This window comes from Barbus barbus (genome assembly GCF_936440315.1).
Source record: "Barbus barbus genome assembly, chromosome: 8".
NCBI lineage: Eukaryota > Metazoa > Chordata > Actinopteri > Cypriniformes > Cyprinidae > Barbus > Barbus barbus.
Genome location: NC_136736.1, coordinates 9,670,467 through 9,698,214, shown reverse-complemented (window position 1 = coordinate 9,698,214; position 27,748 = coordinate 9,670,467). Strand labels below are relative to the sequence as shown.

Sequence of the window (27,748 nt, the reverse complement as noted above, 5' to 3'; positions counted from 1 at the left end):
TTTAGCAATTTTATAAACATGTAAATGTCCTTAACATACCTTGAAGTACGCTACATTTTTAATCACTTAGCAATTGTTAGTAAGTGGTTTTCATGTGGTTTGATTATTATGTCTAAATTTGTCAAATATAATACATTTCCAGTACTGTATTTATCTCATAATTACCTCAGTTGTTTTCTGTATCATTTATGTTCTGTGTGCACGTGCACTGGTTTGGGTGGTTTAACGAGGACACAAATTTGTATGACATGGGTATGACAGAGGTATTACAATGTGAAAGTAGTTTATGAGGATGCTGCCTATGTCCCCGTAATTCAAAAGGATTAAAAACATACTAAATGGTGTTTTTTGAAAATCTGAAAATGCAGAAAGTTTGCTGTGAGGGTTAGGTTTAGGTTTAGGGTGAGAGAAAATACAGTTTGTACATTATAAAAACCATTACGCCTATTGAGATCCCCATGAGTAAATAAGCTTATAAATCATACAGAATGAAGTTTTTTGAAAATCTAAAAATGTGTGTGTGTGTGTGTGTGTGCAAGCAAGCTTATGTAATATGTCAGCATAGAGCAGGTTAGACTGTAAAAGAGAGAGGAGTCGATCAATATGAATTTGTGTACAAAAGGTCCCTCAGAGAGCTGGTGTTATAAAGGTGATGACACCTTGGATAGATATTACAGACATTATGGATTTCATGTCAATTTGGTTAGATTCTATTTTCTAATGTGATGAGATAACAAGAACGATCAACTAGCTCTGATACAAGTAGGCCTATGTTGTAGAAGTACAACATTTTGACAAATTAAACTCCCAAACTCTCTCTTTCAATAACACTTGAAGTTGCTGTTCAATACATATAACAATTTGTGTTTCATAAATTTATCCAGTTATTTTATGATCAAAGTAAATGGATTAACCAAGCCATATGAGGGTCATGTGGTGTTCTTTCGTATTAAGATAAAAGATGTGTCATTAAATATCCTGTAGCCTATATTGGGATTTATTTTTGAGGTGTATTTAATCCTTCAATAGCTATAATGTTAGTGGCACAATTTGATACAAACATACAAACATGTAGTGTCCTGATAATTCAGTCATTTTATCGGATGTAGCCTTTATGAGGAATCTCAATTGGTCTCATCTTGTTTGCTATATCAATCATTGTATTATCTCCAGTATTGGAAGCAGTTAGTAGTACTAGCATTCTAATTGGGAAAACTGGCAGATATAAATTACAATAGCCTATATGTAGCAGGCTTAACCAAGACAGTTTGTAAAAGTGTTCACACCTCTGATAATCAGTTAGAGCTGATAATAATGGGTGAATTTTGCTTCCCAGGCATTGGAATTTATTGATTTTATTTGAAATCCAACAGATGGGCTAACACTCAGGAATTAAAAATGAATATTAGACTTTTGGGATGTCTGTGTTTATGATCTAATGAGATTTAAAATCTAATCTTGCGGGCAGTTTCAATAAGCAGATGGCTGCAAGTGAACTTCCCTTCATTCCTAGTGCGTGGATTGATCTCATTTGCTCGAAGCCCCTTTACGCGTTGTTACTAGCTAACGAGCAAGCAGCGCTGTGTGGGATTTGAAGTCTTTATACGTCCAGTCACTCGCTCCAAAGCGCGAGTGTCTAAGAAATGTAAAACTACAAGACCCATGATGCAATGCACAGCTGGACGTTCAGGCATGTGAACGCCATATGATTCTCGTAGCGCTTCCTGAATAGCACTGCTGATGCTCAAGAAAACATTACACACTTTCATACCTTTTGCAACTAATTCGCTTCTTGTGTGTCAAAAGGAAAATGCAGATTCTAATTTTGGTTTCTTTGTTTTTTGTCGGAGCAATGGCGGGGAAGTACTCAAAAGAAATCAATGAAGAAAAGGCATCTGATAAAAACAACAATCAGGTGGAATTCAGGATTGCCAAACTAAATCAGGTTTGGGAAAAGGCGATAAGAGTAAGTCATGTGAAAGATTAAATGTATACAATATATTATAAATATACAATAATTATAGCCAGTGTTATGGGATATTCTGCTTGTCCTTTTATCATTGTGTGAATCTCTGCTTCAGATGCAGCTTGCACCGGTGCGACTCTCAGAACTGCACAGTGACTTGAAGATCCAAGAGAAAGATGAGCTTCAGTGGAAAAAACTGAAAGCAGAAGGGATGGATGAGGATGGAGAGAGAGAAGCCAAGCTCAGACGCAATTTTAATAGTAGGATTTGACTGTTTTTGTAGGATATGATATTCAAAGAACTCGTGAAAAAGCTTGACAAACTGTTTTCTTTCATTTGTTGACATTTCCTATTGCTACTGGTTGGGATAGGACATATTAAAGAGAAAATGCTATTTATTTATTATATGAAGCAAACTGGTAACTAAAATGATTGCATCTTTCATATAATAACTTTTTGTTTGTTTGTAAAGTTATTTTAGCAAAGTATGGAATGGATGGGAAAAAAGACACCCGGACACTGGACAGCAACAGACTGAAAGATCATGATGTTAAAGAGGGAGACACATTTGATGACCCAAGGCTGGACAAGCTGTGGAACAAGGTAAATGATGGGACGAAACAACTACTATAGCAGGGGTACCCAACCCTGTTCCTGGCGATCGACTGTCCTGCAAAGTTCAGCTCCAATTCTAATCAAACAAACCTGAAGCAACTAATTAAGGTCTTCAGGATCGCGTGAAAATTAAAGGCAGGTGTGTTTGATTAGAGTTGGAGCTAAACTTTGCAGGACAGTCGATCGCCAGGAACAGGGTTGGGCACCCCTGTACTAGAGTGTGAATGTGTAACTCATTTGCAGGTTTACAGACTTGTTCACTCATTTACCAACTTTGCTTAAATGTTCTCTTCGACCTTTGATCCTCAGGCCAAGACTTCGGGAAAGTTCTCTGACGAGGAGCTCCAGACCTTGCAGAGAGAATTCCAGCACCACAAAGACCGAATCAATGAGTACAACATTGTCATGGACACTGTCAGCCGGACAGAAGGTTAGAGTTCGATCGTGTTTAGTGCCAAGATGTCATGTACGATCTGTAATAGTATGACGTTCTAAGAATATACAAGATCCCTGAAAGGCTATATGAGGCAAGACTATTTCTAATAAGTTTTTTTTGCCAGTGTTGATGAACACAATGAGAACTTCCAAGGTTTTCAGGTTAATTATATACTGTAGTATGATGTTTTATTGGAGCTAACTAATCACATCTGTTTCCCATAGTAGCATGGTCACACCTTTGTTGTTTAAATAACATTGGTTTAACAATAAAGGACTCACATTAATGATGTCAAAATGCAAGTGGTGAAGGAATAACTGCAAATTAATTGATCTGAGAACGTAATTAATATCAAGTTATTGTTGTTTCTGAGATGTTGCTGTAACGAGCATGACATCGAAGGACTAATTCAGTGTTTTTTTCTTCCCTGTCATTTTGCTTCAAAGTTTAATTCATTGTGGGTTCCTTCTTACACCTATGTTGGTAATAATGGAACCTTAGACCATACTTGGCTATCGATGCTTTTGGGAAGTTTAATAATGGGGCTGTTTAAATTATAATCTCCTGAGCAGATTCTCACCATATTTTTCTTAAAATTTCAGAACCTGCTGAATAAATGTCTCTTGCACTGTTCTTTCCATCAGAGATACATAAGAACGTAATCAGTCCTCTGGAGGGTGACACAAAGGAACATGTTCTTCATCAGAAACACTCAGATCTGAAGCAGAGGATGAGGGACCTGAACCAAGGCTTTGAACGACTTCGCAAGATCACCCATGAGGGTTACAGTGCTGACAGTGGTGGGGACCTTTGCTAAGGTTGAATTCATGTTTCATAAATTAATTGCCTCATGACTTTCTTATGCTCTCGTTGTCTGTGGCAGAATTTAAGGAGCCACGAGTCATAGAACTTTGGGAGATGGCAAAAAGATCTAATCTCAGTGAAGATGAACTTGACTCTCTTAAAGTAAGCTTCGCTTATGTCGTAACATGAAAACCATTCAGATTATTACTGCACAGCTAAGGTTACTGCTAAATACTGCATTTCAGTTTCATTTTAATATGCATAGGCTTTACATTGGTATAGGGATTATTTTCAAAACTTCTGAAGTCTCATATTTTTTTATTTATTTTTTTCTGCTCTCATTTAGGAGGAACTTGGACACTTTGAAACAAAGGTGGAGAAGCACCAGCACTATCAGGAGCAGCTGGAACTGTCTCATCAGAAACTGAAGCATGTGGAGGCCCTAGGAGACAAAGATCACATAATGAGAAACAAAGAGAAATACAACACACTTGCTGAGAAAGCACGAGAAATGGGATACAAGGTAGAACTGCAAACTTTTTTTTTGGTTTTTGTACTTTGTGGATTTTTTTCAGGCATATCATGCAAATATAATCTCTTTTAACATAGTCATTAAGAAAAGATGTGTCATGGAGCGAATTTTAGAATCTGTAATAACACGGTCACTTTTTGTTTTCTTTTTTTCTTTAGATGAAGAAACACTTGCAGGACTTGACTAATAAGATTTCCCGAAATGGATTGCAACACAATGAACTCTGAATACCATTTTTTGTCACTATGACAGCACTACTGTTCGCTATAATTGTTCAGAGGTCTCACATGCTGTATTCCGAAATGTTATCCAACACAGATGGGCCAGGGTTATAAAGGTAGGGCATATTGTACATGAATTTAACATTTCCATTGGGAAGCTAGACTACATGATCATTTTTTTAAACGGTACTGTGCAGTGATGAGTTCTCTTTTTGTTGGTTATTTCCTGTTTTATGTTTGTGCAGCAAATGGCTAAAAGCTGATTTTGCCAAAACACTGATGCATGTTGTTCACATAGCACACATGCAAAAACTAAATTTTGACAATTTTTTTTTTTGTGGTTCAATTGTTTAATAAAAGCTGCTAATCAACATTCACAATCAAATATGTGTAGCATCCCACAAATGTGGGTGCAAAAGAATTCAATATTCCTCCACAACATGAGCACAGAAAATAACTTTACACATTAAAAAAGAAGCGCACTAGGGTTCTCAGTATAAACCGTTAAAGCTTCCATTTCAGTAATTCTCCTGGTTCTTCCTTAAACCCCAGTCCTGAACATCCTAAGATTTAAACTGAATAATACCCATTCATGAACAACTGTACCCTGTACAGGCGTGATTTATATTAGGATAATAGCACAAACTGACAGATTCAGGAAAATGGTGTGCTTCAGTGAAAAAGGCTAAAAAAGCTGGAGTGTAATGGAGAAAGCCAAAAAAATAAAGCCAAGCTCAGGCACTTAAATAGCCGGATTTGGCAAGGCAGACCTTGAGTCAACTATGATATTGACTGAATCTCTAAATATCATTGGATACAAAACCCATCACCATGATTGACAGTGTTGTCCCAAGGTAGACTTGAATCAACATCCTGTTTAAACGGTTACATCAGTTAGACGTTTGAGATTTGCCATAAAAATTCTAATATAAACTGCACTAATTATCTTTTAATTCTACTGTTATTACTAACTAGTTTGTGATTTAAAATCCTCATTTGTAAAAAATACTGTAATCCAGCATTGAAATGAATTATCACGAATGTAATCTCCACAAATAATAGGATCGCTTTTGCACAAGTCCACATTCTGCTCATTTCATGTTACACTTTTCATAATAAAACAAATTTCCAAAGCCTTGTGTTTTCTATGATGTCAAATGGTCGCTATGCTGAGCTGTAGACAATTTCATCAAGCATTTAAAGACGAGCAACGCTAGTCACTGATGTATCATTTTTATTACTACTGCTATAGTCAACATAGAAATTTCAGAAAATATTTGAAGAAAAAAAACATTTATGAAAGATTTCAATGTGTAAATGTACAGAACAAAATTGGTCACCGATTAAAGTTTATATTTACAGTCAACAGTTGTTGCATTGTTGCAATTACAACCTTTTAATTCCACATGAATTTTAACCATGGAAAATAGTACATTCGTACACAAAGTAGTACATAATATATATATTGCAGCAATACACAAAGGGATAGTTCACCCAAAAATTTCCTTATGATTTACTCACCCTCAAGCCGTTTTTTGGGCTTTAAAATCTGGAAGCCCCATTCACTGCCATTATAAAGCTTGGAAGAGCCAAGACATTCAATTTAACTCTGATTGTATTCATCTAAAAGAAGAACCTAGGATGGCTTGATGGCTTTTTTGTGTGAACTATCTTTTTAACATACACTGTGCAGCAGCAGTTCTCAACTGAAAGCCCAACAAAGTCCAACCCAATTTTCAAAGGCCCTCCAATATTTTTCAGTTTATATCTTGGTTGTATGTATTATTTTCCTATTTTAATTTAGAGTTAGATCTTTCTATTATATTAACTAAAAGTCACACTGAGGCCCCCATAGTGGACCTTGGACCCTATGTTGAGAACCACTGATATACAGTGGAGTCTCAACGTCTGAAAGACCACTACCTAAGATTATTCTAATATACATTTCTCTAACAAACATTTTTTCAGCATAACAATTGGAGTTAAAAGTTGAATTGAAAAGAAAAAAAAAGGTATATAAGAATCTATTAACATTTGCTATCTCTTTGTTGCTTTAAAATGACAAATGGCATTTGAGTTGCATGAACTCCAACTGAAGCACAAAACATGCATCATCAAATGTTTGATGCAAGAAAATTATTAAAAGTTGTTTTCAAAAATGTGCTCACAATTCACAAAAGTGACCTAAGTGACATGACACTATCTTAAAATGTTATATTAAATATATAAACATTTTAATCTAACATTTTTTAAAATGCACAAACCTGGTTTAAAAGGGGAAAAAAAAAATCGATATTTTTAATGTGGTCTCAGACGTTTTGACTCCACTTCATTATATTTTCAGGTGAGTGTTCCTCTCCTCTTCTGTTCTAGTTCCTGTAGTCTCTCCTCTCGGCCCTGTGCATGCTGGGCTCCCACCCTCTGTGCTGTCTCAGTCGCAGTGATGTCAATGTGGGCGTATTTAGTGCTGGAGCCGGCCGCTGTTCATAAACACACACACAAACCCATGTAATTAAAAACTTTGTTTATTTATGTGCAATACCCTTTAAATATTTTAGAATAATCTCAGCTGGATAGTAATTTGTTTTCAAGCCAATAGTAGACAAAACTATAGATACTAATAGTTTAAATTACTGTTCATTTTTAAACTGAGAGAAATTCATTTTATGTCATTTTATTGTATTCACAAGGATGCATACATTAGTTAAAATTTAGGCAATACATTGTTGCAAAAAATATATCTATTTCAAATAATTGCTGTTTTTATGCATTAAAAAGCTTTGGGGGAAAAAGGAATCAGTTTTCAAAGAAAAAATAATATTGTTTTTAACTGTTTTTAACTTTGATAATTACTTCTAATTGTAATATTTCACAATATCACTGTTTTTACTGCATTTTTGATCAAATAAAGGCCGTTTTGGTGCACACGTATAGCGGTTTTTTAAGGTTGGAGCCATGATCAAATATGTGTAGTGTATATGAGAGAAATACAGCGTACCTCTGACAGTGTGGCTTGACTCTGGACGGTCCTGCAGATCTAACTCCATATAGTGCAGCTGGCGTTTAGATGTGGGACTGATGGGGATATTCACATAGTTAACAGAATCACCTTGAAGTTTGTCAATAACTGTCAGACCTGCCTCTCCTGCAAGACCAGAGCACAAACCCAATTCATGCAGCGTTACCAATGAAACAAAGCGAAAGAAATGCAGTGATCAGATGGCGATATACTGTATAAGAGGGGCATCTCAATTACCATATTCTCCAGCTCTAAACTGTGGCCACCTGGATGCATCAGTCATAAATGCCATCTGCTGATAATTGCCTTTTGTATCAGTTGAGAAGGACAAAAAACAAGAATGAATCACAAGCCATTCATTTAGAATCAAAACACACTGGGCTTCAGAAATCATTAAATTGTTAATCAGCAGAAACCGATCTGACTTGGCATATTGCACACACAAACATAAGATATCCAGTGATAACAAAGCATCACAATTTCTCCTCTTGGTTACTATGTTTAGCTATAACATGTCGATACTATAGTCGAGACTATAATCACTTTAACAGTCAATACAGACGTGGAGGTCTGGTTGAAAGCTTTATGTACTTAGGGATGAGAAAGGCATGATGCACTTCCTGTTGAAATAGACTTCAGCTCCGCTTTTAACACCATCATCCCGGACACCCTTCAGAATAAACTGACTCAGCTCTCCGTCCCCACCGCCGTCTGTCAGTGGATCACCAGCTTCCTGACAGATAGGCAGCAGCTAGTGAGGCTGGGAAAATTCTCATTCAACACCCGCACCATCAGCACTGGAGCTCCTCAGGGCTGCGTACTCTCCCCACTGCTCTTCTCCCTCTACACCAACGACTGCACATCTAAAGACCCCTCTGTCAAGCTCCTGAAGTTTGCAGACACCACACTGATCGGCCTCATCCAGGACGGTGACGAGTCTGCTTACAAACAGGAAGTTAAAGAGCTGGCCGTCTGGTGCGGTCTCAACAACCTGGAGCTTAACACGCTCAAAACTGTGGAGATGATTGTGGACTTAAGGAGAAACCCCCCTGCTCTCCCCCCACTCACCATCACGAACAGCACTGTAACAACAGTGGAGTCGTTCAGATTCCTGGGCAGCACCATCTTTCAGGACCTGAAGTGGGACAATCACGTTGAGTCCATTGTGAAAAAGGCCCAGCAGAGGAAGTTCAACCTGCCACAGGAGCTGCTGAAACAGTTCTACTCCGTCATCATTGAATCCGTCCTCTGCTCTTCAATAACTGTCTGGTTCAGCTCAGCTACCAAATCTGACCTCAGAAGACTACAGAGGGTAGTCTGGACTGCTGAGCGAATCATTGGTACAACCCTCCCCACTCTCCAAGAACTGTACTTATCCAGAGTGAGCAAAAGGGCTGGCAAAATCACTCTGGACCCCTCGCATCCAGCACACTCCCTCTTTGAAATGTTACCGTCTGGTCGACGCTACAGAGCTCTGTACACCAGAACGGCCAGACATAGGAACAGTTTCTTCCCTCAGGCAATCCATCTCATGAACACTTCACACTAAACGTGGAACACACAACTCTAATATACATTACTAATTCACCACATACTTATTTTTTTTTCCATTTCAAATTTGCACATATCAGACCTGTACACACATAATTGTCCATATTATATATTGTGTTTTTGCTATTTTGTACATTGCCTATTTGTATAATTGTATATTATTATTTTATTATCTGTGTCCTGTCCTGTTGCTGTCTTTCTGCTGCATTGTGGAGCTTCTGTCACTATAATAAATTCCTCGTATGTGTAAACATACTTGGCTAATAAAGCTAATTTTGATTCTGATTCTGAAATAACATACAAGTATCATTACCTGACTGAAGGACAGTGTCCTCAGAGGCCTTTACCATCATTATCATTTCAAAACCAGGGGCTTCATTTGTAAAACGTTGCGCAGAAACCATCCTAAATTTGATCTTTCGATCATCTCTCAAATATGCGTATGTGTGATTCATAGAATGAATTTACGCACAGAAAACACACATACGCCTCTCTTTCAGATGTGACATATATGAATCGCAAATGATCTTCAACTTGCACGCAGCACAACCAAAGACTATAGAATACCCTTTTAAAGGGGTCATCGGATGCCCATTTTCCACAAGTTGATATGATTCTTTAGGGTCTTAATGAAAAGTCTATAACATACTTTGGCAAAAATGTGACTTAATTAATTCCATTAACATATAAAAGATCACCAGTCATCATGCAAATCCTTTCATTTAGAACGGCGAGCAGCAAGAACAGCTTACATTTCCAAAAACCTGCAGTACTCCGACAAGAAAAAGTGTGTACGTCTGCTCAGACCTGACGTGATGCTAAGCACTTTTCCACGTCAAAGGCAGTTTTTACAAATATCCTCCTGGCTACCAGGAAAAAAATTTGTGTTTTAGTATTTTAGTAATTTAGTATTTTTTTCCATGTCATTACATTGTTTGGAGCATAAGAAAACAAAATTTAAATATAGTTTTCGAAAATGATATTTTATCCATATGTTATGCTATGTCCTCTGTAGAGGACATCAGGACTTTAAAAAGTATTGCTTTAAAAAAATAAAAAGACATGAATGGACATGAAAAGTCAAAAACAGTGGTATTTTTGTTTAATCACAAATCAATTTTTATTTTTATACCAAACTTTATATAAAGATGATTCTCAACTATGTTATGAAAGATATTTTTAAAAACCATTTTTCTTTATGCAAAATGTGTGTAAAACCCAATAAATGGGTTTTCCCATTATACACAATGTATCTAATTTGCATATTGATGTGTTTTTGGGGCAATGTAGACTGAAAAAATAAGTGCAATAATGGAAGTAATAATTGGCAAGATTTTCCTAATAATGTCTAATATTTCATAGGAATATTGTTATATAATTTCTTCCCAAAATGTGTAATAAACATGCTTTAAGTCCTGGTGAAAGATATATCAAAATATGACTTTCTGTTATGAAACAGGACATTGATTTCATACCAGTCTTGGTGTCCGGACATGTATGAAATCAATGTCCTATTTCATAACAGAAAGTCATATTTTGATTTTAAACCCCATAACATTTTCCGGAGATGTTTATTTATGACAAACAAATAGAAAATTAATCAGATTTAAATGATCAATACAAAATATTATCATATTTCCATAAGAGTGTTAAATTTGATCACTAAATTAATGTCGCCCCTTTTTTGAAGACCAAGGAGAGGGAGTGGTCATGGTGAAACATCCAATCATTTGGTATCTCTGAAAAGCCCTGAATGTGCTCTGTACAGGACATCTAGACAAAATTGTGACATGTAAGGTCTCTACAGAGGACAAAACTCCATAGCTGGTAGTTAGGAGGATATGAGCATTGGCGTGGATTTAAGCGCACACACACACTCTAAGATCAAATTTGAGCGTAAGCACACTTTATAAATGAGGCCCTTTAAAACTGTATGATGCTCACCGTCAGACTTTTGCTCCTCAGAACTGCTTCTCATCTCACACCTGCTCCTCTCCTCCACCTACAAGAAACGCAGGAGTGATTCAGAAATCCCAAAGCAGCAGCAGACTTGTTTAATGATGTTTTTTTTTTTTTAATTGACTAAACCAGCTATTTCTGCTTCTTCTGCTGTTGTACATCACCAAAATATTTCAAAAATCACTGTCAATTGTCAACTAAACAATTGTGGAAATATATTATCGGACCATATTTCTTACCGCTTTAGCTGTTGCTGTTGTTACTTCTATAAATATAATTTTACAACTAGCATTGACTGACTACAGGCTTGTACTGGGTGTTGGTGAAGATGTGCTTCTGGCCACAATGAGCAACTGAAAATTGACGACTATCGTACAAAAAAAGTATTGAATGCTTTAAGCTACAGTGCTGAGAGTGAAATGTTTTTCAGTGTGAAATATTGATTGCCCTGAATAGAAAAACTGTAGGATGTTTGGTCAAAGCAGGTTGTTTTAATAGGTTTTTTATTGCATTCTCAGATCAACTTGGAACGTGTGGCGAGAGGACAAACACATTTAAATTAATTCTGCAAACTGGTTGTGCCTCCCCACTGATGCATCAACATGATGGCTGATCATGATCCAGAGACACAGACGGCTGGAACAGTCTTTGGATTTGTGCTGGAACGCTGAATTCTGTGATTAGGGAGTGCATAAAGAAAAACTGATGCTCGATCAACACTGCCCTGATCTGTTGCAGAAGCCTGATTTTGTTGGTAAAGTTTTTAGTTAAAATCTAGAGAACAGTTTGTCCGCAAACTTTGACAAAAGATGCATTTAGACTCAGAAATAGCTGAGCAGTTATCCAGTTTAATCAAAGCACATTTGTTTGGGAGTTATAAGCTTCACTGATTTGCAATGTTTGCTGTGTAATCTCTTCCACGTTCACTAGGTTTCCATAGGCATATGGAGGCTAACAGGTTATTTATAAAGATCATTTAAGAAGTGACATTAATGCAATCCTATAACTGTCTTTATATATGAAATTAAACAAAATGTGGTAACATACTGTTGTTCAAATGTCTCATGCCAGAAATTTTTATTCAGCAAGGAGGCATTATATTGATAAAAAGTTGCATTTATAAATATTACAAAAGATTTCTATTTCAAATAAATGCTTTTCTTCTGAACTTTCAAATCATCAAAGAATCCTGAAAAAATCAAATGTATCACGGTATCCTCAAAAATCTTAAATAATCAGCACAACTGTTTTTAACGTTGATAATAAGAAATGTGTCTTGAGCACTAAATTAGCATATTGTAATAATTTTTTAAGGATCATGTGACACTAAAGACTAATGATTGCTGAAAAGTCAGCTTTTCCAACACAGAAATAAATGACATTTTAAAATATTTTAAAATAGAAAACAATTATTTTAAATTGCAAAAAAAATCACAATGTTATTATATCATATGGTATGTTATTTATAATACAACGGGTATTATACTTATGATTAAATAAGCACTGCAGCATTGGTGGGCATATCTTTCAAAAACATTTAAAAAAAAAACCTGACAATGTGTCTGTGCTCATATTAAGAACCAGTCAGTAACTACACTGATTTAAACTTGTTTAACTAAAAAAAAGCTGACTTTTTAGAGTCATTCATTCTGGGATCAACCTACACTGGTTGCGCTGTATGTTTTCTGATTCAGTAAAAAGAATCGGTTCATTTGAGTGATTCTTTCTGAAATCGGACTACGCTGTTCTGTTTCATGCAGTTGATTCTGTGGGGGTTTCCTTAAGTAATACAGATGCTCTTAAAAGAAAATTTTAGTATGGTGTTCCACTGAAATCAGCTGAAAAATGTGGAACCGCTCACAAAAAAACAGAAAATCAACAAGAAAACAAATCTTGTTACCTTTCCTCCCCCACAGTCAGGACAGATGGCAGGCTGTAATTGCAGTGTAATGGAATCTTCAGGGGGCGCTGCTCCTTCACCACCCCAGTTGGATCTCTGTGGGACAGTTTGTTTGGGGGTGGCATCTGCAGGGACACCCTTAGGTCCCAGAGCTCCACATTCAGGCCTCTGTCCCTGGCTTGCAGCAGTCAAAAACTGCTCCTGTTGTTGTAGGAGCCTGCGGGGGATGTCGTAATGCTGCAGAGGTGGAGTGGGAACCTGATACATTTGTGCAGCCTCTCTGAGTGGACACACACACGGTTTGTGCTCAGGAATTAGTGGAATCGTCCGTACTGGAGTGTTGATAAGGGAGATAGAGTTTGAATTGGGGTTTTGAGGGAGGCTTGTTAAGGATCCAAACTCATCAGTCTCTCCATGCCCAATATCCATACTGCCAGTGTAGGAGGAGAAGCTTCCAGAATATGAAGAGTGGCTTCCGGTGGCAATACCGCTGTCTGTTGAGCTCTGGCGTCCCGCTTCTTGAAGGCCTCTGGGGTGAGGAGGCTTGGATGGGGGACGGAGCCCTCCCATCATTGCTCCATACAGACGCTCGTCACTGGACGTGCTGACAGAACAGGCTGTACTCTTAGATCCCGCAACCCCTAAAAGGGATGATGATGATGATGACGATGGTTCGATGGGGGTGGGGTGTCTGGCCGGCTCAGGCCATATCGCCAGGCGACTGCCCAGGCTGTTATCAGAATGGCTGGCCTCAGAGGAGGAGCTGGAGATGCTCCGATCATCTCCTGCCAAGGAGGCGCCATAACTGAAGGTGGAGGCTGACCAATTATGACAAAGAGAGAATGGGATCAACAAATGATTGTCTGGAAACTGGCTTCTTGTTAGCATTGTACATTAATTTCAATAAGGTGTTGACAAAAACAAACAATTACGATTTGATTTATACAATGATGTTTGTTTGGTGACTTTTGGTGGAACACAAAGGAGAATTTTTTGAAGAATCTTTGCACTGCATTTTAGAATGTCTGTAAAGTCTTTTAAAGCCATTTGATCTGCGAGACAGACTAAACTTTTCTGGAAAACTTTATTCTGGTTGGCCAATCGCTGCATTCTGTGGTCAAGTATTTTTGAATGAACAATATGTTGGACCAACATATTGTTCCAACATGGCTAGTTTCATGTCTTTTGTATCACTTTGTGCTCGCTATCTTTTTTATATAATAAAATAAGGTAACACTTTAGGGACCAATTCTCAGTATTAACTAGTTGCTTATTAGCATGCCTATTATTAACATATTAGCTGTTCATTAGTACTTATATAGCATGATTATCTTCTGCATGCATGACCATATTCTACGTCCCTAATCTAGGGATAATCTTAATCCCTAAAATAGTTGTTTTAATGACGTGGTTCCTGTAAGACTGTTTAAAGAAGTGGCTGGAACTATAGTTCCTATTTTACAGTCTATAGTGAACAGTTCTCTTATTTATGGATGTGTTCAGGAGGAGTTAAAGATTGCTACGGTCCAACCGCTCCTGAAGAAGCCCTCACTAGATCCTGCAGTTGTAAATAATTACAGACCCATCTCTAAACTACCTTTTATTTAAAAAATTATAGAAAAGGCAGTAGGCCAAGCAATTGTTGAAGGTCGTTGATGAGAATAATATTTTTGAGAAATATCAGTCTGGTTTTAGAGCTGACCATAGCACTGAAACTGCCCTTTTACGATTGACCAATGATTTATTGATGGCAGAGGATGCTGGGGAATGTTCAGTTTTAGTTTTATTAGATTTGACTGCAGCTTTTGATACAGTTGACCATTCTATTTTAATTAAAACGTTGAAAACATGGGCTGGGGTTTCAGGGACGGCGTTGGATTGGTTTGTGTCTTATTTGTCAAATAGGACATTTTAAGTGTTAGTTGAGGGTGAAGTATCCCAACGTCCTGAAGTTGTATGTGGAGTTCCGCAGGGATCCCTGTTAGGACCAATTTTGTTTTCAATTTATATGCTTCCGTTAGGTGCGGTAATTCGACGACATAATATTAATATTACTAATGTTATGCAGATGATTTACAGTTATACTTATCATTGAGTTCTATGGATCTAAATGGTCTTGATGTTCCACAAGCATGTTTAATAGATAAAAAAAAAAATTGGATGGCTTTAAACTTTCTGCAGTTAAATAGTGAAAAGACCGAAGTTGTGATAATTGGTCAGAGCTCATTTAAAAATCTGATTGAGCTTGCTATAAATAGGGTTTTTCCTAATAATAAGCAGGTGGTAAGAAATTTGGGTATTTATTTTGATACTAATTTAAACTTTGAATTTCATGTCAAGAAGTTGATTCAATCTTGTTTTTATCAGTTAAGAAATATATCTAAGGTGAGACAGTTTTTAAATTTTATTGATACAGAGAAGCTTATTCATGCTTTTATTTCTTCCCGTCTTGACTATTGCAATGCCTTGTTTTCTTCTTTGAACCATTCTAATTTATCGCGGTTACAATTAGTGCAGAATGCTGCAGCTAGACTACTGACACGAACAAAGTTATATCATCATATTACACCTGTTTTAGCTTCTTTACATTGCTTACCTGTTTATTTTAGGATTGATTTCAAGATTATTTTATTGACATATAAAGCCTTAAACGGCTTGGCACCTTTGTATTTAACTGAGCTTCTGAAACCGTACGTAACAGGGAGATGTCTTAGATCCTCTTTTAATGAATTGCTGGCAGTTCCAAGAACTTTAATTTAAAACTAAATTGAAAACTAAAGGAGATTGGGCATTTGCAGTGAGGGCTCCAAAACTATGGAATAGTTTGCCAGCAGATATTAGATCATCTGATTGTCTGTCTGTTTTTAAAGGTCGATTGAAAACATATTTGTATAGATGTGCCTATAACATTTTGTGACTTTTTTTTTTCTCTCTCTTAATATATTTATCACATTGTTTATAGCTCTTCATAAATGTTTCTTTTATGATTGTGTTTTTATATTGTGTAAAGCACTTTGTGCTTTGAAGCTTGAAAAGTGCTATATAAATTAAATTTTACTTACTTACTAATCCTGCCCAATACCTACACTTAACAACTATCTTACCAACTATTAATAAGCAGCAAATTAATGCGAGAATTGGACCTTAAAATAAAGTGTGACCAAAAATAATATTTCTAAACAGATTCAAAATAAACTGTAGTATAAAGTCAGTCGATCATCAAATAAATCTCTTCAGGATGAAGTGAATAACGACTTCAATTTCTGTCTTTTTTCCACACAAAGCATATGAGTGGCTTTTATGTGAAGGCTATTTATGACCCTTTGGAGCTTGACCGACATTATGTACTGTTGCTGTATGGAATATGTAAAGATTCTTCAAAAATTAAAAAAAATAATACAGCCTCCTATGTCTGTATATTTCATGTATGGCTTTTTTGTATTACCTGCACTGCTGTGGTGACTACAAATGGACAGCATACTGAGTCGTTTCTCTAGCTCACTGGCCTCCTGGCTAATCCTGTCTTCTATAGATGATGGGTTAGCACTGGGGTCTATGGAAACAGAATCTCATTAAATTTTAATTAAACTAATACAGTGAACATTCATCATTCATACGCACATGCACCAACATATATCCTTATGATCACACAAACATGCACCAGACAGTACTGATTTGTCTCAGAGCATTAAGTCATATATAATCCATCACTGTTGTATCACTGTCTCTGCTGGCAGAATTACTGGAGCCACTGGCCGCATTTATCAATTTCTACTGGTACATCACAGACAAAGCCTCACAGCAATAATCTCTCGCACAAGCACTCACACGTGTATCCACACTCACACACGGGATGCGTTGAGACCTCCTTTTGAATATGGCAGAAGGTTGGTAATCATTCTCCCTCACAATAAAATAAATCAGGACACTGAACACAAAGTGCTCAAATGAGACAATAAATCAGTCAGGGGAGAACAAATAAATAAAGGGTTTCGAAAAAGACACAACTGGAACAGAACAAGAGGAAAGGAACTGCTGAATATAGCATAGAAAAGGTGATATGGAGGCATAAAGACTTTGCACAGTTTAGTGGTAGATATTTTTGGAAATCATATTAGCATGAAAAGTCAATTTCAAGGTCTAACAGTGCAACAAGCATTCAAGCAATGCTATGGTCAACAAATAGACTGAAAAATCTATATTTCACAAGCAAAAACAAAATTGCAAGTTGCTTTTATACAGCAGCAACTGCAGAATATATTTGTGTTAAAATACTTATACAGTTTGAATAAGCTGCTCATTTTTGTGCATGTGCAGCTGAAAAACAGTACTGAGAATGTGAAGATAAAAAGCTAAAAGAGCATTTTCTTTTTGCATTTTTAAAGAGGGTTGTCATTGTACAATTTATCTGCTCTGTGAAATTCCTCTGCAGAATACAGAATAAAGTGAGAAGCTGAAACAGAAAAGTGACTTGGCGATCAATAACCAGTACACCTTATTTATCATTGGCAAACTCTTGCATAACCTTCATTGAATGTCAAAGGTTAAAATCCATCAAGTGCACTTAATTAATGACACTTAATGACAGCAAGAACAACTGCTCTGGCATCTCAGTATGATGGATGACAGATGAGAACTTAATGTAATGTGGCATTACATTAATCTGAGAATTCAAAGAATGTGTTGTCATAAACATCGAAGTAAACAAACTTTAAGGCTTTTGATTTATATATACATACTTTCCTACAGCAATCATTGAGGAAAAGAAATACTGGAAAAATTTCAACATGATTACAAAGCAAGCTATTTTCATCATCATCATCAAAACTGTGCTGAAAATGATTGTGTTGTCTACCAATTTTGAATAATCATATTTTTAAGGTAGTGGTACACAACATCAATGTAATGAAGGGAGAAAAAATAACACCTGTCAAAACATAAGTCCACACAGCATAGATCACCTCTGTAAATGGGTCTATGTAAATGAGGAGTCATTTAGCACACACTTTTTTCCAGAGCAACAGTACATTTTTTACAAGGAACAGCCCTGGAGCACCCTGGGCATAATATTGGAGCTTCGTGGATCAATCTTTGTAGGGTTTGAACTATCCTACATGCTCTCTGACTATGCAGAAAGACATTTTAACTACGGCTGTGCTAATTTTAGCTATGAACCACAGAAAAGCTTTAAGTAGGGTGACCATACGTGCCATGTTTCCCGGACGTATCCTGGCCAGGATTTCTATATTGCCTAAAATATCTAGGATTTGGCTTTGTTTGCATGTGCAGACCGATCGGTGTATGACATCGGTTCCTTATGTTTTCAAAATGCTCTCGAGGTAATCTGAATCAAAGCAATATAGAAATCCTGGCCAGGATGCTGACCGTGTGCCAGCTCTCCACAGGTTTCTGTTCACACACATCATGGCAGCACACAACCTTTCTGCTAGACTGTATCATTTTAGCTCAATATCACTGGCTCAGCAGCACAATTAAATGATTCTCTGTGTTCCAGTGTGGCGGGTTGATCTATAAAATGATATGTCAAACTCATTAAGGTTTAATATACTATTATGCTTACATGGTAAATCTATCTAGAATCGATCAATAAACTAAATGTAAATCTTACATTGATTTTCAGGACAATAATTCCGTATTCGGGAAGTCATGTTAGGTTCCATTAAAACGATATGCACCACATAGATATTATTATCCTCCGTCAAGATGGAGCCATTGAGTGCCTAGATTCAAAAAGCGACTGGTATTACAAAGTAAGACTCATTGAAGTTCATTAAACTTGATGAACATGATTTACTATGACATCCTGCTACAGCTACATGTAAAAATCTTCCATTGTCTTTTCAGTAATAAAAATATTACTTTATAACTACTGATAACTGTGACACAGTCACAGAATTTGCCTAATAAAATAATAGGACAAATGTGCAATTGCTATGTAAGTTTGTTTAAAGTGATATACAAGTACATTTTACTAATTTGAGTGAGTAAGTGTACTACACTTCATAATTCATTATGAAATCTGAAACTAGGGACACAAATTCATTATACAGTTTCGGAATAATTTATTACCTCTTAGGTTCTGTTTGGGGTCTCAGAGACTCAGGAATATTTTAACAACTCAAAAACATATTTAACATAAAATTAACTTTTAAATATGAGAACTGACTAGGAATAAAATTTCAATTTGATAACATGTTTCAAATGCCTTGTCACATTAAAAATGTTACATTACTTACAGTGTGTTGGAGATGTCAGGGAATCCAATTTAAAAATAATGCAATGCTTTTTACATAATAAAGTTTTGAATCAGTATACTTCAGTTCATTTTAATTTCACATTTCTGAGAAGTGCATGCCTACTGCTTGGCAGATATTCAATAATACAATATATAATATACTGGCTAGTAAAAGGGTAATTTAAAAATTATTATTTTTATTGCATATACATAATTGGAGTCTCTGGGACTCCAAACACTGAGCAAGTAGTCAATCTGAGCATAAAACCAGTCCAGTCAATCTGAGCAGAACATGAGTGTTCTGGGAGAGATAACGTGAGAGAGAGAAACTTGACACCACATATCAATCATACATAGAGCTTAGACACAGATATGCGCACACAGCTGAAACCTCACGCACATCAAGCTAATGAGGCCAGCAGTGAGGACATGGCAACTTTGAAATCTTACATCACACACCTCCACAAATATGAACTCACCTGGCAGGACTGGACGCAGTCCAAACGGCCCCCTGCTTGGAGATATCCCACGAACGATGCAATCGAACAAAAAACTGATCTGTTCTCCTTCTGCACATGCAAGGAAGAAAACACCAGCCCCTATAGAGACAGAGAGAAGAGAAATAGCTCCTTAATGTCTTGAGCCTGTTTTATTCAAAAGACATAATGCACCGAATTCAGATTGATATTAATTGTCCATAGCACTGAATCGAAGATTAGTTCATTCAGTAATGACCACAAGATTATAACAAATGGGGAACATCAAGCTATTCCTCTGAGCAGATGAGAACATTCACATTTCACTGATTCCGAATAAATGAATTATATAGACTAATTCAAGACAATGGAACCAAGAAAAACTCTGAGTTCATGCATCATAAATCAGACATTCAAAGTTTATTGTAAAGGGTAATTAAAGCGATGTTTTATCACTAAAGAAGACTGATCATTTTTGTTTATATGTGCTGTGGAACTAATGGAAGTACAAGTTAGGAAATTAAACTATTTTTGCACTTTTAACTGAGCATAATTTATTATTTATGAAATAAGAGGAGGATTGTGTACCAAGAAAATCTGCTTTTGTGCCAACACCTCCTCCATTCAAGCGTCAATAGCATCTACAAAGCCTGCAACACCTTTCAAACTAAAATAAGTGCTGGCAAAAGCATGGCTGAATGCTTCTGAAAAACATAAGCTATTAAAAAGCCTTGAAGCTTCAAGTACAATGTGGGGTAACAAAGGCCTTACTTGCTGCAAGATGCATTAATGATTCATCCACAGTCAGATTATGACTGTTTTTCTTTGTAGGACATGATGAGGAAAGAGACTTAGGCAGTCTTTCATGGAGGTAAATATAGTCCTGTCAAATCCCTCAGCGTCACTGTGGAGACGGTGGGCAGTATAGGAGTGACAGGCCTTTATAAAAATAACCATAACACCCTTAGCTCTTGGTTTCATAATTCATAAACACTGGCAGGCTATTAAAACGTGAGGCATGTGGCCATGTCTGTGGCTATTTTCCATACCCAAATTTTAAGAGAATAAAAAGGCCTAAATCTGCTTTAAGCTACAGTGTTTTTCACCAACACCATTCATGAAAAATTGGAAAAAGATCTTGCAAAATCCTGTCCCGCAATGCAAACCTTTCATTTCCATCATTACAAATTAATTCTAAGTATCAGCTTTTTTTTTTTTTTTTTTTATCTTTTCTTGACTTTTTAATGTTTTAATGTTTTAATGTTTTACACAGACATTATGCAACTTCTGTTTGAAACATTTATCATTGCATAATGCATTGTTTCACAAATAATTTTTTTAATAGTATGCCATATATTACACAGTATTCCATAAAAGCAGCCAGTATTATAGTCTAAACATGTATTTTCTAATACACTTTAAGAATTTTTAATGCAATATATAAAGTTGTGTAACAAAATGTATGGCTCACGTACAACAACTCTAATCAGGTTAAGTTCAAACACTTTCAGAATCTTGTAATTAGAATTGCATTGTCATGAGATCTAGATCTGTAACTGACATGTTTTTTTCATTGTTGATGCCAGCCAAATCATTACACGAATGCCCTACCTGACAGCAGGGAAAACAGTGATCTACAATCTGTCCGAGTCTGCTGACAAACTAAGCCAGTGAACATACTCACACACGTTCACTCACTGAAATCAAACGAGACAGCTGACACGCTCATTAATTGCACTGCCAGTATGTGTTTTGTCACCGCATGTGGCCTGTGACATTGAATCACGCTAGAAACAGCAACAAGGCCATATTTTCAATTTAATTCACTCTGTCCCAGAACAACCAACTGCTGAATTACACTAATGGCAGTGGGAGGGACATGACCTCTGTGTGGCTATGTGTGGTTGTCAAACTGTAATGAGGTGAAGCACTGGCTAACAGATACATGCTCCAGACAACGTAATTATTTCACTGTGTGTATCTAAATGCGAACTTGGCTGTCTTAGTATGCTTTTCCATATCTGTTTTTATGGATTTCCATACATTTTCAGAATGTATAAGGTGTTAGTAGTGGTTTTAATCTGCAGATCTTTTGCTTTGTATTTTCTGCACTCATTTTGAAGGAACATTTTTAAATTGTAAATTACACAGAGGCTAATTGGTATGGTATCTGCAAACATCATTAATTTAAAACATAAAAAAAAAAAAATTTACATCTTGATTTATGGGAATTAATTATTAATATTAAATAAATATTTATTGTTTTTTTATTTACATGTTTATTCTTAATATATTTAAATATTGTTAGATTATCTATATGTAACATTATTTGAAAAAGTAAAAACAAATTTTATATATATAAATTATATATACACACATATATATATATACATATACACATATACACATATATATACACACATATATATATATATATATATAAATCAAAATATTCAGGCATAATATACAAACAATTAAATATTTTTTTATTTAATTTCAATATTAATATTTAAATAATAGAAATATTAGTAAGAACATGCATGTAATTATTTTTGTAATTTACAGCTTTTTGTGAAGTTCTGCAGGTGTAGTTTTTGTGCAGAACTAGATGTCACTTATGTTGCACTAATGTACTACTACAGAAATGAGAAATACGTTTGGAGTCTGGTGTCCGATTTGAGCACCCCTGCCCCCTCAAGTTCCTCCACTTGGCAGGAGACCTTTCACATTCCGCCTTACCATCTAAACACATAAAACTGCCCAGAGTTCCCTGCATAGCACATTCAAACAGCATCTAACAAACACCCTGAATACCATTAGAAGTGGCAGATTAATTACCCTGATTATAACAGCGATAAAACACACTTTTTTCTGTTGTGACATGGCTGTCATTGTAAGGAAGTTTCATATAAGATGGAGCATTAAAGCTGCTGAAGCTACAGAACAGCTGCAGATGGATTTGCCAGAGAGGCAGCTGGTGGGTTTCACTGGTGCTAACGCAACATCTTATACTGAAGCAGATCACACATTACCACAATCTGTGTGTGGGTGCACAAAAGTAATGTGTACTGATTCTGTAAGTATGGGGGAGCGAGAAAATGAGAGAGGGGAGGGGACTGAGTGTGAGGTTATCTGATTTTCACATTTACTACTGGCAAACACCTCTGTGCTACTTCCACCACAGGGAATATCACTAAGACTAAGTGAAAAAGAGGCAGAGACAACTTTGTACAAGAACAAGCTACACATTCAACTCAATCATCAAGGGATTCTTCTCAATGAATAAAAAGCAGTACTCTGCCAAAAAAAAAATAAGAGAGATGTCCAAGAATCTCTTCGCATCACAGAAAGATCAAGTGACAAATGATAAATTCAACAAAGAACAAAAAAGAACAGCACTGAATGAACAAAGGAACAATAACATGAACTTACAATAGCCACATCGTGTCCCTCCCTCAAAGACAAATCCATTAGGAACGGCACCATAACGTCTTAAGTCTGACAGTTTCCATTGGCCAATAACAGTTGGAGGGAGGTCTCTGGCGATGACAAGCAAGTTGTTGCACAAATGCAGTGAGGCAGGGCCACTTTCTAGTTTGGTGCCAGGCTGGAAGTTGACGTTGAACCTGTGGACTGAAAGAGAGACAAGTTTAAGAGGAGCTTATTATCTTTAAAATTAGAGAATGTTGACTGCAATTAAAGCAAAGCAGTTGTTCTCGAGACATTCTGGAAAGGCCTCATTTTATCTCGTCAGCTATAAGGACACAGTTCATTGTATTTAAAAATCCAAAAACTTATTGTACATAAGTTGTTGTTTTTTTTAATCTATATATTTCTACAGTTTTAGTAAATTTCTTAATTCATGATTTAAATAAATGTAGTTGATGAATGAATTTTTTAAACAAGCATATTTTACAATGTGGTAATTATAATCCGATATTCTTCTCATCACATTTTCTTTATACCAAGATGTAACAGCATCATATCAAATTGGAAAATATTAAAAATACATTTAAACTACAGCATGAGTAATGAACAGGTTCCCAGATCATTCGACCAGTTAATGCTTTTCTATTTTTTTTTATGAACACTAGTAGAAAATGTTATTAAAATAAGTTTGATTCAGGTTTAATCTGCCAATGAATCATTAAAATAAAATTATTTTAAATAACTGACTCAAGAGGTCAAGTCATAATCAAATCGAACTACATTATGAATTGCGAGCAAGTTTTACTTTTTGTAAAAGTAAAACGTTTTTTTTTTACTTTATTATCTTGTTGATAATACATTTGAAAGACCGTGAGATGAATTTGAATCAATCAAAAACACAATTTCGCTGATATTTCCAGACAGTCTGTGGAAGTCCTAAATAGATCATCAGTGCATTATTATAGGCTGGATATTTATTTGTCTTTTTTGGCACCCACAACTTTATTGGTAAATTTACTTCAAGTTCAATACATAATTTATGGGCCTGATTAACCAACAGAGGTGTGAATACAGACTCCAAAATCATTAGGAAAAATACCACAATTTATCATAATAGAGACAAGCAATCAATAAAATCCTAGCAAGCATAATTATGCATATGTGCGTGTCTTGCATCAGCAATGGGATTAATGTAATTTTTACCTCATAAATCCTATTCCATTGCGTACCTTATACACACAATCATCATATGATATATTTTAGGCCTAAATTATAGGATTTATCAACTCAGCAAACGCTCTCACATTTTTATTGACAGTCAACCAAAGCTAGGCACTGATGCATCAGTCATGAGCAACTTGCTACAGAACAGTATGTTCAAGTAGTTTAGAAGGAAACTAATAAGAGCAACAGAGCAGAATGAAACATCAGCGCCATCTATCATTGTTCTGATTGCCTTAAAGCAAAACAAATAAACAAACATGGGACCTGAAAATCAAGGAGGCATCAGAGCGAACACAACATGCATTCAGAATTGTCAGCATAACAGCTGCTAAACAAGAGCTGAAAACAGGAGAGAAACGTCAGTCATAAACAAGACTATTTCATTGTCATTCAACATTTTAGACGCGTAAATGGAAATTAAAACTTTCATATGAAATTACCTAAAGTCATCTGAAACGAGTTTAGAAAACCATATTTTATGTTGTTTTAGTATGTGTTCTATCAAGCGCATGTTCAAGAAAAACCCAAGCGATCTTGTAGAGTATCACACATCACAGAGTCCCAATTATAACTTAGCTGCTTTCTCAAAGGGCACGACTTGAGAGTGTTTGTGTACTTGTGAGAGCAAAAGAGACAGCCGTCTGGCTGTAGGAGTATGTCTGTACGTGTTTTTCAAGGGTGTCTGGGATTAACAGAGCCAACAGCGATCTTGACTCATAGTGCCCTAGCCAAGATCAAACGCTAGCTCCCATGGTCCACCACCTACCCACAATTATTTATGCACTGATTAGATATGTTTGCTAGAAAACACAATAAACCAAAATTACAAACTAAAGAGTAAAGATTAAAGAGAGGATTTAAATTATAAAACTCGTATAATAAAAATGATGATAAATACAAATTCATATAATTTTTTTTATTTATTATTTTTAACATTTTCATATTATTAATTTCACCTGAACTGGTGAAAAGTGTTAAGTAGGTTGAGAATTATTGAAGAGGGATCAAGTTTCTAGCTAAATCACAATGTGAGACTGAGGGGGAATTCCTTCAAAAAAGTGCTGTAGAAATTGTCTAATAAATAAATAAATAAGTGTGTGTGTGTGTGTGTTTTGGTGCTATTTTTGTCCTCTTGGGACAGCCCTCAGTCACTTTGAATTGTCATTGGATGGCTATGATGTGATTTTTCCCCCCAAAAAAATCTAATTTTGTAATCCACATAAAAGTAACAGCATGCAGGTTTGGAACGTCATAAGGATGAATAAATAATGACAGAATTTTAACTAATGGCCATTTTCATCTGATCAGTGTTCACAAACACACGCACACGCTCTTCTCTCACCCTCTCCAAGGCTGTAGCGGATACGAGCATCCCAGGCCAGAAGAGACACTTTGTTGTCGAAGCCCAGCATGACAGACTGGCTCAGGCAGAGCAGACAGAGAGAGTAATTCACTCCATCAAACCCCTGAAGAGCCTCCAGTCCACAGATATCCCTCAGCGTGGCCTGATTCCTCTCCCGCTGTCCTTTACTCTTCTCTCCACGCTCCTTATACACCAGCAAGGTCAGGCAGTCTGAGACAAAGTCAAGATTACAGATTCATAAAGCATCAGAAATGCATCTCAGAGTAACAAAAACTGCCAAGAATTACAGTAGTAATACCAATAACATGGTTTTACGATGTTTACTGTGACAGCATCATCAAAGCACTTTAGAGTTCCATAAAAATATTACTGTACATTATTCACTGCCATGGTGTAAGTACCATCTAATACCATTAATGTACCATGGTACAATTCAAATAAAATCATTCAGATGCCATTTCTTTAAGGCAATAAAAAGTTTCACTACTATGTTGCACTACAATTGTGATCATTTGCATAATCATCAGGAATTACAATTGACAAAATAACAGATGCATGGGACGCAATTACCAAGCCATGAAATATAAACTGTCTCTTTCCATAAACTAGTGTTGCATGTGTGACAGCATCAAGCTATAGTCTCTAAAACGTCTCCACTTTTTGGTTGTTTTGAAAATGTGGTGATGTTTTGTTTTTACACTTCTATACAAGAGAACAAACCTCTACATCACCAGACTTCTAAAACTGTATGCGAGGAGTCAAGCAGCTGTCATAACACACATCAAAAGACAGTGATCCATGAAAGCAACTGGAGACTAATCTGTTAAACAATGACAGCTTCAGGCGACAGGGATCCAAAAATGACCTATCCGCTAGCCAAGTTCACCTAAAGAAGTTATGTAAGTGTATGACTTGCACCGTGAAAGCTAATGAACATCAAAGAGGAGGCCAAATATAGTTGTTATGTTTAACTCCAGACTGTGAATATTTCTCAAGGGAAGTTTATTTTTAAAATGTATAGATGCATACCTTTAATGTTCTATTTACCAAAATGCTTTTGAACATTTCTACTATTATTCTGGAAAAATGTAACTGGCCAACATGTTGGTTCCATTCTAACATCAAAACCTGTCACTACAATACACTAAATTGAACGCAAGTATAAAAATCAAAACAATTATAAAAACTAAATAATGAATGAAAGAACAAAACAGTAAGTTGTTTTTTTATTGGGGAGCTTAAATAGAATTATTGCTTTCCCTATACAAATGGCATTAATAAATGTTAAAATGCATGGTTCAACATACGATATGATGGCACCAAAAATATAATGGAATTGGTTTGTTGGATTTTAACTTAAAGGACAGAATTCACTAAAAGTTTGAAACCAGCATACACAACAGATTTGTCTTGAACTGGAAAACGTCAGTGATAGCTCTTGTGACTAGCCACGGTCTCGGATATATACTTACAAAACTTTTTGTACTATACTTTTGAAGTTTACATTGTAGCCTACCTGTTAGTCGTAAAAACCGCTCGAGCCAGAGTGAATTGCGACATCGTGACACGTGCATCGAGAGTGTCATGCCAATACCTCACATACCGTCACGGGGAAAAACAACCGTGACAGCGCTATGTCAGGTCTTTGCTAAGCTGAAAGTACGTTTGTGGAACAAAACAGCTAGCCTATTTAGATTAATTTATTCATCTCAACATTGTTAAACAGCAGTGTAAAAAACGTTTTCCGCGTATTTACCTGCAACTGGCGAAGGTTTCCGAAGAATCACCCATCTGTTTTTCCACTGGAAACAAAACAACAAACAAAAATACCGTTCGTATATGCAAACAAACAAAAATATAAGTTTTTGAATAATATGGAAAGATACAGTAAACGTAGTTTGCGTTGCTTTTAACCACCTTTTTCCCCTCTCGAAGTCTGACTTGTCCCTCTACGACAACCGTATCCGTCATCTTGTGTCATGGTTTCCGACAGCTGT

At 36.2% G+C, this 27,748-nt stretch overlaps 2 protein-coding genes across 2 annotated transcripts; one reads left to right on the top strand and one right to left on the bottom strand.

The window, feature by feature from the left end:
- Positions 1-1,669: 1,669 nt before the first annotated feature.
- LOC306874098 (alpha-2-macroglobulin receptor-associated protein-like) lies at positions 1,670-5,938 on the top strand. The gene is made up of 8 exons (XM_079423858.1): positions 1,670-1,966; positions 2,082-2,226; positions 2,439-2,569; positions 2,891-3,011; positions 3,662-3,817; positions 3,901-3,983; positions 4,168-4,344; positions 4,512-5,938. Exons 1-8 carry the CDS (start codon positions 1,811-1,813, stop codon positions 4,578-4,580), a joined length of 1,038 nt encoding a protein of 345 aa, XP_079279984.1. The 5' UTR covers positions 1,670-1,810; the 3' UTR covers positions 4,581-5,938.
- Positions 5,794-27,748, bottom strand: LOC306874095 (protein Dok-7-like). The gene is made up of 11 exons (XM_079423852.1): positions 27,669-27,748; positions 27,508-27,553; positions 25,731-25,961; positions 23,168-23,368; positions 19,739-19,858; positions 16,449-16,556; positions 13,004-13,821; positions 11,089-11,146; positions 7,831-7,899; positions 7,573-7,719; positions 5,794-7,054 (listed from the first exon to the last, which is right to left on the bottom strand). Exons 1-11 carry the CDS (start codon positions 27,720-27,722, stop codon positions 6,915-6,917), a joined length of 1,992 nt encoding a protein of 663 aa, XP_079279978.1. The 5' UTR covers positions 27,723-27,748; the 3' UTR covers positions 5,794-6,914.

Excerpts from the sequence above, each read along its gene's own strand:
- LOC306874098 (XM_079423858.1), top strand. The coding sequence starts at position 1,811 with ATGCAGATTCTAATTTTGGTTTCTTTGTTTTTTGTCGGAGCAATGGCG. Across the intron at positions 3,012-3,661 it reads CACTGTCAGCCGGACAGAAG|AGATACATAAGAACGTAATC; the intron begins GTTAGAGTTCGA and ends TCTTTCCATCAG. Across the intron at positions 4,345-4,511 it reads CACGAGAAATGGGATACAAG|ATGAAGAAACACTTGCAGGA; the intron begins GTAGAACTGCAA and ends TTTTTTCTTTAG.
- LOC306874095 (XM_079423852.1), bottom strand. The coding sequence starts at position 27,722 with ATGACGGATACGGTTGTCGTAGAGGGACAAGTCAGACTTCGAGAGGGG. Across the intron at positions 27,554-27,668 it reads GACTTCGAGAGGGGAAAAAG|TGGAAAAACAGATGGGTGAT; the intron begins GTGGTTAAAAGC and ends TTTTGTTTCCAG. Across the intron at positions 7,900-11,088 it reads TGAGGAGCAAAAGTCTGACG|GCAATTATCAGCAGATGGCA; the intron begins GTGAGCATCATA and ends CTGATACAAAAG.